Source organism: Rhinatrema bivittatum, chromosome 4 (genome assembly GCF_901001135.1).
Source record: "Rhinatrema bivittatum chromosome 4, aRhiBiv1.1, whole genome shotgun sequence".
In the NCBI taxonomy this organism is placed as follows: Eukaryota; Metazoa; Chordata; class Amphibia; order Gymnophiona; family Rhinatrematidae; genus Rhinatrema; species Rhinatrema bivittatum.
The window spans coordinates 393,727,546-393,740,909 of NC_042618.1; the positions used below are offsets into that span (position 1 = coordinate 393,727,546).

At 46.2% G+C, this 13,364-nt stretch overlaps 1 protein-coding gene across 3 annotated transcripts in view; it reads right to left on the reverse strand.

Moving 5' to 3' along the window:
• The window catches only part of THOC7 (THO complex 7), a 71,635-nt gene that overhangs the window by 51,353 nt on the left and 6,918 nt on the right, over positions 1 to 13,364 (reverse strand). For all 3 annotated transcript variants that reach the window (XM_029601017.1, XM_029601016.1, XM_029601014.1), the window contains 2 exons: positions 11,929 to 12,046; positions 171 to 298 (listed from right to left, as the gene is read on the reverse strand). In XM_029601017.1, the coding sequence (XP_029456877.1) occupies positions 171 to 298; positions 11,929 to 12,046 (246 nt within the window). The remainder of the gene's footprint in view (positions 1 to 170; positions 299 to 11,928; positions 12,047 to 13,364) is intronic.

Below are 13,364 nucleotides of genomic sequence, written 5' to 3' on the forward strand. Positions count from 1 at the left end.
TTTAGGTGGCTATAGGGGTAGGGAAACAAAGTTAGACACTTAACACCAATTTTCAGAAGTAGGCACTTAACTAGAATCCCAAGTCTAGCGTTCCAAGGGTTTTTTTTTATATTGGCCTCTAACAGCACTTAATTCTCCAAAACATTTAAATAAGATTTTTTTTTCCTTACCTATGTCTTTGTAAATTTTTTCGTAGTTATCCATTTCTTTAATGTTCATGTCATATACTAGCAGAGTTTTTCCCATTGAAAATTCACATTGTGACAATGTACTCAGCATACGCTGGTATTGGCTATACCTGAGGGCAGGGGGACAAGAGAGGAGAAAAAAATGAACATGTTAACAGCATGAAAATACAAAGTGACAGCTCCACATTCCACCTCGTGAGCAATTTATTTCTTCCTGCTCTTTAATTGAAACCCAAACATCCATCTGGGTCAAAATCACTGAAAAGCTAACTTACAGGCCGATACACCAGAGCGCACTGTTAACTGGCATTTGTATGCGCGTTTGATGCGCTAGCTTTACCCCTTATTCAGTAAGTGGTAATAGCGAGTCGAAAACGCGCATCCAACCCCCCCCCCCTCCCCCGAGACCAATAGCGCCCGCAACATGCAAATGTATGTTGATGGCCCTAACAGTCATTCCCGCACGAATCAGTAAGTAAAATGTGCAGCCAAGACGCACATTTTACTTTAAGAAATTAGCGCCTACCAAAAGGTAGGCGCTAATTTCTGCTTTTCTGTGCACCCTCCGACTTAATATCATGGCGATATTAATTCGGAGGCCCCAAAAGTTAAAAAAACAGTTAAAAATAAAAAAAAATTTAAAATGGGCCCGCGGCAGCTCAATCTCGCTGACAGCCGCCTCTTTTTACCACGGGCCCTAATTTAAATAAATTAAGTTACTGAATCACGCGCACAGGAGAGTGGGCGCTTGCCCGCTCGGTTTACTGTATCGGCCCGTTACTGGGGTGGGTAGCTTATGTGCAGTTCAAAAAGTGGGGCAGTGAGAAACTACAATGGCTAATCTATTTTTTCTAAAACCTCCGGTCCTTGACTGTGCTGATGGAATTTTAGGATGAACTTAGCCTTGCAGATAGATCAGCCCAAGATTTACAGCTCCCCGATCAGAAGAAAATGGACCCATTCCAATATGGACCAGAATCTCCCATGGAACACCATATGGAGTAGCAGCAGACTATGAACCAGAGAAACCAGGGTTCAAATCACACTATTGTTCCCTGCGACTATGGGTAAGTCACTTCACTTTCCTCCATTACCTCAGGTACAAAAAAAAAACAACTTAGATTAGGCATTTCCTTGTCCCTAAAGGGTGCGTACAGTACCTGAATATAGTCTGCTTTGAAGTTGTTGAAAGGTGGAATATAAATAAAATAAATAAAAATAAGGTAAACTCAGTATTCAAATTCAGTCTTACTTAGGTGTATGAGGTGTTATGCAGAGACAGAAGCTTGTGACCACCTTGATAGAACTTGGGAAGCATAACCACTAACTAGCAAAAAAAAAAACCAAAACAAAAAAACCAAGTGTGAAAAATTAGGCATCCCCATGCAGAACTACATTTCAGCATAAAATATAAAGACTAGCTCTCCTAAGAAAACCAAAGCCAGGGTTAGCTGACTGAACAGGCTCAATGACTTTCTACATTTTCTTTCTGACCTCAGCTTCCAGGTCTCCATCAAGCCATCACCAATACAACTCTGTTTAGGCTGGCAACAAATTATGAAACCTCTTTCAACCAAGTGAGAATTAGCAAGCAGTACATTCCTGTGAGGGATTTTACACAATAGCCAATAAAGCAAAACTGCTTTTAACGCAGCTGCATACCTGCTTTCCCCCCCCCCCCCACTTCACAGCTTCAGAAATTGCAGCATAAGAAAATGAGTAGCTATGAAGTCAATAAAGTGACATCTGCAGCAAGTCAGCTCACTGCCCGCCTCTAAACAACGTAAAAAGAAACCATCCCTGTGAACAAGGCTGGGAAAAGCCGGAAAAAAAATACGTAGGCACTAGCCAAAGATTTTTAGGCACAAGAAATCTCTTTTTCTCTCATTTACTTTGCTTATTTTTGCTCTTTAAAACTTTTGGGGGGGTTTTTGGCTTCTTTTTACTGTCTCTTACTTGCAAGTTCACTCTGTGGATGTGGTAAAACACATTCACTGCCCTGAAACAAAGCCAGTTTCCTGCAGGCTCCCCCTTCCTGACAGAAACTGCTACACACATTCGCAGCCTGAATTAGCACAACTGCAGGTTCCAGAATAAGCAGGGTTTTTATTACTAATCCTAGGTTATGCTCCAGAAAGCAAGGAGTAGAGATACAGCAGGGACAATGGTTGCAATAATATAGTACAAAATATCTCTTACAAATTATGAAGGCGGCAGCTGAAGGGATTTTCACGCTATCTGCCCTCTCCCTCCGATACCTCCGTTAAACCCCTTTTCCATCTGCACATCTGAAACCATGTTTTGAGAGATTTGCATGCGACTTCCCAAAACATGGTCCAGGAAAATAAAAAAAACCAAACTGGCTCTCTTGTGACTAATGATTATTTCAATCTAATTTTAACCAAGACTACCAACCATACTCATGCAAAAGAGATAATAAAATATCTGGCAACGACCATCATAATAGCAATATGAACTTATAATTAACACTAGAAGACCATCCTGAATATGTTTAAATACCAACACTGTTACCACTATCCTTTTCCCTTTGCTCCCTTTTTCCACCACCCTCTCCCCAATCCCTTCTTCTTTTCCACTATTAATGTATGCATCAATGTTTTTAATGGTTTATTCTGTGTTTGATTTTTGTAAACCGATATGATGGCTGAACCGAATGACAGTATATAAAACTGAACAAATAAATAAGTAAATAACTCCCTCACTATAGAGCCTATAGTTCTGTTTACTTCTTCCTTTCCCACGTTTGTTTTAGTGTCACATGAAGCAGGTGTCAATGGTGAGAACGCAGAGACCAATGAGGCCTACCTTCTGAATACATCCTAAGCCAGCTTGTCAGGGCTAGCAATCCCATTACACTCTACCCCTTTAAATTGCCAACTTCCCAGCACACTAGTACAAGGCAGAATAAAAAAAAAAGGTAGTTCCAAGCCACAGTTTCTTGGATTTGGCCCCCTGGTAGCGGCAGGAATTTTTCATGATGGGTCGTTCACCCCCCCCCACCCCAACACTGGCAGCATCTCTTCTGCCTGGACCCAGCACTAGGCACCAAATTTTAGGCAGACTGATTTTTCCCCGTCTTGCCCGTGCAACGGTTACTTTATGAACAATGATATTCCAAACACTCCAGAGTCAACATATGCCCTTATGCAGGATGCATAAGGGCATATGTATGTGCAACCTTACCAACTCGCCCACTCCAAACCCTTCAAGCCTGCTGCCTACAGGCACAGATTCTCCAATAAGAATGGAGAAATTACTTACCTGATAATTTTGTTTTCCTTAGTGTAGACAGATGGACTCAGGACCAGTGGGTATTGTGCTCTTCTGCTAGCAGATGGGAGACAGATTTCAAAGCTGATGTCACTCTAGATATACCCCTGCAGTAACCTCAGCTCTTCAGTATTCTCTTCGAAAAGCCATTGTGGATATATCTGCTTAAATAACTTGATTAAATCCGATTAAAACTTGAACTGACTTAACTAATTTCCAAACTGGAGACCGCCAGTGCACTCAACCAATTAACACAGACACCAGACAACTGTGGGGGTCTTGAACTAGGGGTAGGCCGCGGCTTACCTGTATTTGCTTAGTCTCAAATTTCGCTATCAGAGGTTCTCCTTTTCTGGGGCAGCTGTGGGCGGGATGCTGAGTCCATCTGTCTACACTAAGGAAAACAAAATTATCAGGTAATTTCTCCATTTCCTAGCGTGTAGGCAGATGGACTCAGAACCAGTGGGATGTACAAAACTACTCCCGGGTAGAGTGGGAGGCTGCCCGTGGCCCACTTAGTACTGCCCTTGTGAAGGCTGCGTCTTCTCTGGCTTGAACATCCAGGCGGTAGAACCTGGAGAAGGTGTATATGGAGGACCATGTTGTCGCCTGACAGATCTCAGCGGGCGATAGCAGCCTGGTTTCTACCCAAGAAATGGCCTGTGCCCTCGTAGAAAGAGCCTTAACCTGTAGTGGTAAGGACTTTCCTGCCTCTATGTAGGCTGCCTTGATTACTTCCTTGATCCAGTGGGCTATGCTCGCCCACGAGGCCACTTCTTGTTTCTTCCCGCTGTGAAGAACAAATAAGCGCACCGGTTCTGATCTTTCCAGGTACCGTACTAGGAGTCTGCCGACATTTAGATGGCGAAGGCGGCATGAGTCTTCCGAGTCCTTATGTTCATCCGGAGATAGTAGTGAGATGGTTTCGTTCAAGTGAAATTCGGAAACCACTTTTGGTAGGAGGGAGGGGACGGTACGCAGCTGTTTGGTTCCAGGCATGAAGCTGAGGAACGGTTCCTGACAGGATAGTGCCTGCAGTTCGGAGATGCGATGAGCTGAACATATTGCCACCAGGAATACAGTCTTCAATGTTAAGAGGCATAGTGACAGACCGCATGTTGGTCTGAAGGAAGCCCCAGCTAGGAAGTCTAATACTAGATTGAGATTCCATAGAGGCACCGGCCACTGTAGGGGTGGTTGGAGTTGTTTAACCCCCTTCCGGAAGCGGGACAAATCTGGATGGGCTAATAGACAGATACCGTGCACTTCGGCTCTGAAGCAGGACAGTGTGGCTACTTGGACCTTGAGGGAGTTGAGTGACAACCCCCTTCTTCATACTGTCCTGTAGAACTCCAGAATCATGGGAATCTTGGCTGTCCGGAGTATCTCGTGGTCCTCGCACCAGGCTTCGAATACTCTCCAGATCAGTATGTATGGCAGGAATGTGGAGAACTTGCGTGCTTGGAGCAGGGTGTCAATCACGGCCTTTGAGTAACCACGCTTCTTCAGGATAGTCCTCTCAAGGGCCAGACCGTAAGAGAGAAGAGATTTTCGTGGAGAATCGGGCCCTGCCGGAGAAGGTCCCTGTGTGGAGGTAGGCACAGAGGGTTCCCTGCAAAGAGTCTTTGCATGTCTACATACCATGGTCGTCTTGGCCAATCCGGGGCCACTAGTAGAACTAATCCCCTGTGATGTTCTATCTTGCAGATGACCTTGCCCAGTAGCGGCTATATTGGGGGGGGGGGGGGGCATACAGTAAGTCTTCCTCTGGCCAAGGCTTGATGCGAGCATGGCTCTCATCTGTGGCTGAAGAACCTGGGGACTTTGGCACAGACGGGTGGCCAGTAGATCCATGGCTTGGAGGCCCCAGCGATTTACTATCAGTTGGAAAGCTGTGGTTGTCAGTGTCCATTCCCCCGGGTCCAGGCTCTCTCTGCTGAGAAGTTATCTTTTCCTGCGATGTGGGGGGCAGAGATCCCTTGTAGGTTTATCTTCACCCATGCCATGAGAGGGTCTATCTCCAGAGACACCTGCTGGCTCCTGATTCCTCCCTGGTGGTTGATGTAAGCAACAGTTGTAGCGTTGTCCAACATTACTCAAATCGCTTTGTCTCTGAGCCTGTGGCTGAATTGCAGGCACGCTAGTCTGACCACTCGAGCTTCCAGGCGGTTTATGTTCCATTGTCCCTGGGCCGTCAGTTCCTGACAGTGGGCTCCCATCTGTGGTGAGCAAGGTCCTGTTCGGTGGAGATAAGCAGAGGAGCAAGCCTAGGTGGTCTTCCTGTAGCCACCACTGGAGCTGAGAACATACCTCTGCTGGTAGTTGGAGGCGAATTGAGTAGTCCTGGGACAGTGGATTCCATCGTAACAGTAAGGAACGCTGGAGTGGTCACATATTTATTTATTTATTTATGGATTTTTATATACCGGGAGTTCCTGTATACAATACATATCGCTCCGGTTCACAGTTAAACGGTAATAACTACTGCCGAGTGGCAGTTTACATGGAACAAATCAGAACTTGATCATCAGAACTTGAACAAATCAGAACTTGGTCATCCCATGGCCCTTGCCCATGGGATGACCTCCAAGGTTGATGCCATGAAGCCGAGGACTGGAAGATAGTCCCATACCTTGGGGGCGTGCATTGGTCATCAATCGTCATAATTGTTCCATCATTCTCCTTCTCCTCGGGGGAGGGAGAAAGACTGTTCTGTTTGGTGTCGAAAAAGGCCCCCAGCTACACTAGAGATTGAGAGGGTTGCAGACTGCTCTTGCCAATGTTCACAACTCAACTGAGTACCTGCAGTAGGCTCTTAAATCTGGTCACCTGCCGGCTCTCTTCCGAAGACTTTGCCCTGATCAGCCAGTCGTCCAGGCAAAAGTGTACCAAGATCCCTTTCTTCCTCAGTGTTGCCGCCACGACCACCATAATTTTGGAGAATGTTCTGGGGGGGGGGTTTGCTAGGTTGAAGGGTAGCGCTAAGAACTGGTAATGGTGACCCAGTATCACAAAGCGTAGAAAACGCTAGTGGTCCCGATGGACTGGAATATGAAGGTAGGCTTCGGAGAGGTCCAGGGAGGTTAGAAACTCCCCTGGTTGTACTGCCTTATGACGGATCGAAGAGTTTCCAAGCGCAAGTGTAGTATCTGCAGATGCCGGTCGACGTTCTTGAGATCCAAGATGGGCCAGATTGATCCTTCCTTCTTGGGAACGATAAATTAGATGGAATAGCGCCCCATATTTTGTTGGGACGTGGGAACTGGAGTTATTGCCTTCAGACTGAATAGTCTTGTTAGAATGGTTTCCACTGCCAGTCTCTTGGTGTGGGAGTGGCCGGGTGACAAATTTGTCTCAAGGTATGCTGCAGAACTCCAGTTACCCTCTCGAATGTTGTTTAGTATCCATTTGTCAGATGTTATCTCGACCCTTCTTTGGTAAAAAAGAGAGCAAGTCGACCCCCTATCTCCTCTTCCTGCAGATGAGTCTGCCCATTCTCATTGTGGGGCATGGCTGGAGCCTGCCCCGGGCCTGCTCTTGGTCTGTCTGTTCCGAAAGGGCTGGGACCTTCCAGAGGGACGAGGTGCCTGGAACTGCGAGTTCCTATAGGGTCTAAAGCGCTAAGAGCCTCTGCCCTTGGTTCTTCTGGGGGAAGGATGCTGAGATCTTTTACTCCTATCTTCCGATAGCAGAAGCACTGGGGATTCGCTCCATTTGCTGGCTAGCTTCTCCAATTCGCTTCCGAACAAGAGATCCTTTAAAGGGTATTCTTGTGAGATTCGCTTTAGATGTCATGTCCGCAGACCAATTTTCTCCTGGCTGCCACTACCGAGGCAACACACCAGGTCTGAGCTTGTGTCTGTCAGAAAGGCTGCTGCAGGTTCCATCGTCTCACCGGTATACTTTCTGGAGTTATTTGCCTCTCGAGAGGAGCAAGCAGGAACGTGCCACCAGTGCACAGCAGAAAGCAATCTGCAGTGTCATTGCTGTTGCGAAGGCCTGCTTGAGTATGGATTCCAAACATATATCCTGAGCATCCTTCAATGCAGCCCCTCCCTCAACAGGTGGTATCGTTCTCTGAGACAGCTCAAACCATAGCGTCCACTTTCGGGACATGCAGGCGTTCCTTGGTCGCTGGCTCTAGAGGGTATAAGGCTTCCAAGGCCCAATCCCCTTTGAAGCTGGCCTCCAGGGTAACCCACTCCAGGTCAGTCAGTTCGTGGATGGCTTCCATCATTGGAAAGTAGCATGAGACCTTATGAAGGGATGCCATAGGGTCAGTGCCTGGAATACCCAGCGTCTTCAGAATCTGGAAAACTAGGGCTGGTAATTAGTCTTTGTGGAAGAAGCGAAGCATGGTTCAGTATGGTTCCTTTCCTGGAGGAATTTCTCCTTCTTCCAGTGAGTCACCCTCATCATCTGAGGTGTCTTGGGTCCCTGTCAGGGAAGTTCTTGGTTAGGCGAGGCATGTTTCAAGGCATCTGAGCAGGGCCGGGAGGATCTTGTGCTTCTGGCAGGGGTTGAGCCCAGGCTGACTGCGCCTGAACGAAGGCTTGCAGGCCTTGGAAAAATTCCAACCAGGAGAAGGTACCTGGGTCCATGTTAATCCCAGGGGGAGTCTGAGTAGGGGCCCCAGAGGTGCCCTCCTGTGAAGAAGCCATCTCAGAGATGCATAGATCCGGGGAGCTATCGTCTGTAGTAGTTCTCGACCCATCCCCCTGACAGTAAGAGACCAGGCTTTGGTTCCCCCCCCCCCGGGCTTCTTCGCAATGTTGACAGGCAGGATTCCAACTCTGGCTGCGCGGCTCACATTTGGCAGGCTGTGCAAAGAGTGCCGGTGCCATTGTGTTTGCGCACGTGCAGTTGTAAATGCAGCTGTGCGTGAAGCTGTACGCGTGTCTGTATTGGACACGTGCAAGTTAGGCGAATCGGCCGCCCTGCCTGCCCCACACGTACCACTAGTCGAGAAAGAAGATGGTGCAGACAACCCCCACACGTAAGATGGCGCTCCCAGAGGGTCTCCACATGTGTGGACCCTTGCACCGGATCGGGGCCCAGCCCAAGGCTGCTCAACCCAATCGGTGCTCCCTTTTAACCTTGCCAGAAGAAGAATTCGGTACAGCAATCCAAGCTCTGGAGACCTGAATTGGAGAAATTACTTACCTGAATTTTGTTTTCCTTAGTGTAGACAGATGGACTCAGGACCAATGGGTATAGTGCACTCCTGATAGCAGTTGGAGACGGATCAGATTTCCATCTGACGGCAGCCCTAGTACATATACACCCCTGCAGAAGTGCAGCTCTTCAGTATTTTCTGTCTCCATAGCAGTTAGGGATTCTATGCACGCTAGCACAGCGTTAGAGTAATTTTACCAAAGAAAACCAAATTAAGAAGAAAATCTTACCTCTACAGATGAGCCCCGCTCTCCTGCGGTGACACCTGTTGGGTCCCTCCCCCAGTTGAGATTTCCTGAGGTGATTTCCGCGATCCCTCAGAGGTAAGCCTCGGTCCGGCAGCCAACCCTCGGCAGGGACCTAGCCCCCGACATCTGGTGAGGCTGAGAGGCAGCGGGTGCAACAGAGTGTGGTGGTGAAGGTATTTTCCCCTCTCCCCCTGCAATGAGACAGGGAAGCGCCGAGACAATGTAAGGTAGAAATCTATTTTAAAAAGTCTCCAGTCTCCGAAGCTCGAGGAGACGCACAGGTCGCCAGCCAGGACCAGTGCCACTGGGTTGATCGGCCCTAGCAGGGCTTAGACCCCAGTCAGATCAGCGGGCCCTCCCACGTGGAGACCCTCCGAGGTGGTCGCCATATTGCCCCGTGTGATCGCAGTCACCATTTTGGCTCTGTTCGCCGCCCTGTCCACCGTTTCGAGCCGTACGCACAAATACCTTGTGTGCACAACATCGCATGCACAAGTATCGAGCGCACAAGCAATGCGCTTAACCATGCGCCTACTGTGCCGGGCATATAACTTCGACCTGTGCGCTCATCTCCCTGCATGCGCACACCAAACCTATGCGCGCAACTTCGGCGCACAACTGTATGGTACGCGCACAAGCCATGGCACCACCGGAAAATAAACTCAAAGCTCAGGGCCTTTGCCCAGCATGCCAAATTAGAGCTGCACAGCATGAGGAGGCCACGACCCTGTGTATATAGTGCGAAGAGGCCCTAGGGGACCCAATTCATGGCCCCTCCCCAGCCGGTACCGGACCCCAGCCTCTCGAGCAGTACGCCGGACCTAGCATTATACAGCGGGACCCCCTAGTCTAGACCCAGCATCTATCGCCTGGGTGGAGTTCTTCAAAGGTCTGCATACCTTCGTCCACATGCAACCGGGGCCTCCCATAATGCGGCCTCAGGCTCCAGAGGACCTCAACATGCCGAAGACTGCCCGGAACGAGACTGGGAAGCGCCGAGACAATGTAAGGTAGAAATCTATTTAAAAGTCTCGTTTTCTACCTTACATTGTCTCGGCGCTTCCCAGTCTCGTTCCGGGCGGTCTCCGGCTGTGGGGGGGGGGGGAGGGGGGAAGAATACCTTCACCGCCACGCTCAAAGTTGCACCCGCTGCCTCTCAGCCTCACCCGATGTCGGGGGCTAGGTCTTAGGTCCCCGCCGAGGTTTGGCTGCCGGACAGAGGCTTACCTCTGAGGGATCGCGGAAATCACCTCGGGAAATCTCAACTGGGGGAGGGACCCAACGGGTGTCACCACAGGAGAGCGGGGCTTGTCTGTAGAGGTAAGATTTTCTTCTTAATTTGGTTTTCGTTGGTAAAATTACTCTAACGCTGTGCTAGCGTGCATAGAGTCCCTAACTGCTATGGAGACTGAAAATTCTGAAGAGCTGCACTTCCTGCAGGGGTATATGTACTAGAGCTGACGTCAGATTGAAATCTGATCCATCTCCAACTGCTATCAGGAGTACACTATATCCATTGGTCCTGAGTCCATCTGCTACACACTAGGAAATTTTCTTACCTGGTCTCGGCGCTTACCAATTGTGCACCGGATGGTCTCCAGCTGCAGGGGGGGGGGGGGGGACAGGGACGGGGGGGGAGAAGAGGGAATTTCCTTCACCCCCATGCTCTGTTCTGCACCCGCTGCCTTTCAGCCACACTGGGGGCTAAGTCCACGCCAGGAACCGGCTACCGGACCAAGGCACATCTCTGAGGGATATCAGATCCCTCAGAAATTCTTGACTGGGGGAGGGACCTAACTGGTGTCACCGCAGGAGAGCGGGGCTCGATGATCTTTAAGGTAAATTTTGTTTCTTCTTTGCTGTAATTCTTAACTATTCTAGTGTGGGAAAGTGTCCACATCTGCTAGGAGACAGATGTTGAAGTTACTGCAGGGGTATATCTAGAGTGAAGTCAGCTTTGAAATCTGACAGTGTCTCCCATCTGCTAGCAGAAGAGCACAATACCCACTGATACTGAGTCCATCTGGCTACATGCTAGGAAAAAATAAAATTACAAGACAAATGTACCTATAAGATTAGTTTACACACTATGGGCCAGCACTCACGGTTTTGATGTGGGTCCCAGAAATTAAACCAATTGTAATTGGAAAGACAGCATATAAATGAATAAGTCAAGGAATGAAAAGGATTTAAAAGCTAAACATGGCAATAGTTTGTATAACATTTTAAGTATATAACATCCTGTTTATAGCACTAAGGCTGCTACAAACACACTTTAATTTAGATTTTGAAATAGTTTTATTTTGCTGTTGTAACAAGTCTCTCTCAAATAGAGTTTGGGAACAACTGTCCTACAATGTAAGTTTCCAGCTGAACTCTGAGAGCAACTATAACCATAAATCTCAGAAACAGCCGATTGCACAAAGTGTTCCCATTCAGTTCTAAGGCAAAGGTTCTCACTGACAGATACATACAGACTGAAAACCAGACCTGTTTACAATGAATGATTATTAAATACATTTGCACACAGTCTAAAACAGGCCTGAAAAACCTTAGGTGCCAGATTGTCCAGGTGCCTCAGATCTAAGAGGAGCTACAGCCAAGTCCAAGATAAAAGAATGGTGGGGATGGAAGAGGAACAGGAGAGAAACAAAAAAAAAAAAAAAGACAGGAAAAAAAAAAGTTAGCTAGAAGGACAGAGCAGAACACAAAAATGATTTTTTAAAAAGCCTCTTTCCCTGGCTGCTAAAAACTTTAGCTGGTGCCCATGTTTTGTAAAAAACAGTCTAAGTCTCTTGAATAAATACATACGTATTTCTTTACCACAAGTCTGGAAAAAAGGGCCAAGTTACATAGCTTGGTTACCTGGAAAGCCAGACCTTTTTGGAGTGTGAGGATCAGAGGTGCTGTTAAATCACCCCCATGTACCTGAAAATGCATTTTGCTTTGCTAAGCTGAAGGCATTTTTGACAAAGTATTCTAAGATTCATGGTGTCAAGAACAGTAATGAATGTGAAATCAAATACCCTTCCTCTTGAGATCCAGAGTTGCACCATTTAATGAAACTCTTAACCAACAAGTTAATTCTTCGATCATCACCAGCTCCATCTCCATCAATCAGAAGTCGTTTACGAATAACTTCATCTAAAAACCAAAGGAATAAAAAAGTGTAACTTGTCTGATGTAAATCAACTGGAGCAACATCCTTACATGCAGATAGCATTGTTCCACACGACCCTCGAGGTTGTTCAGTAGACTATTTTGGAGTATGTTAATGGGTTCCTTGACCTAATTTAAGGCCAACATCTGATTAATATTTAATTTCCAAGGTAACCAATAATCAAGAGATGATATAAAAGATTTTCAGCAACAATATTCAGTTGTTCAGTGTTAAGAATTTTAATCTAACAAATCAATTCTATTCTCAGGCAATCAAAAAATGAATAATTCCACAAACCAAGGAATAATGCCACACCCCACAATTTCAGATTTGTCAGTTAAGTATCATTAAATATGGCTAAAGCCTTAAAACCTTTTGCACGTATATGTATATAGTTATACTCTCTAGGATTCTTAGTATGACTTTATAATTTCAGATATACAAGAACAGAGAAACACCACACCAAAAGTATGTCAGGTAATTATGAATTTCTAATTAACAGGTACATAACCCCTATACTCAGAATCCTTAGTATAATGTATATGTATACATGTTTAAAAAAAACTATTAGGAGTGATGGATTATATTCTTAGTTTAGTACCAAAACCTGAACGAAGAATATTTAAGTGGACCAATGTAACAAATGTGCATTTAGATTTAGTGCTTTTTTCTTCAATAGATGATAGAGGGTGGTGCTTGTGAATGCTGCTGGCTAGTGTGGGTTAACTGTGAACCAGAAAGTTGAGAAGCTTTGGTGGCTCGAGACAACGCTGCTAGCTAATGAAGCTGGCTTATGTAAACTGGACCTGTCAAATCTGTTAAACCTGTCTTACACGATTCCCACGACACAGAATTTTGATTCATCCAACTTTTGAGCACGTCTCTTACCTACTATTCTCTCTTGATCAACTCAAAGGTAAAACCTATCTCCTTACTAAAGTTTCTTCCTTAAGCGACTAAAATCTTGCTATGTGTAATACAAACAGGAACCTTAGGGTACTGAGATATAACTATTCAAAATAAAAACTTAAAAATATTTCTCACATTCAAGAGATAAGTGACTTAACTATCTTAATGTTCTTGTTGCTTGCAGATTTTCTTCCTTCTTCAGGAAGTCAGGAAACCATGCATTCATTCACGACTCTTGAAATCCCTCATATTCATTTAAAATATTAGGACTATAAATATTTAGGCTCAGGCAATACTCAATTTCTAGTCACAACTGAGTAAAAGGTACTAAGTTTATATACATTAGATTTATCCCTTTTTAAATTGGAAACTGATCTACATCAGTTTTACACC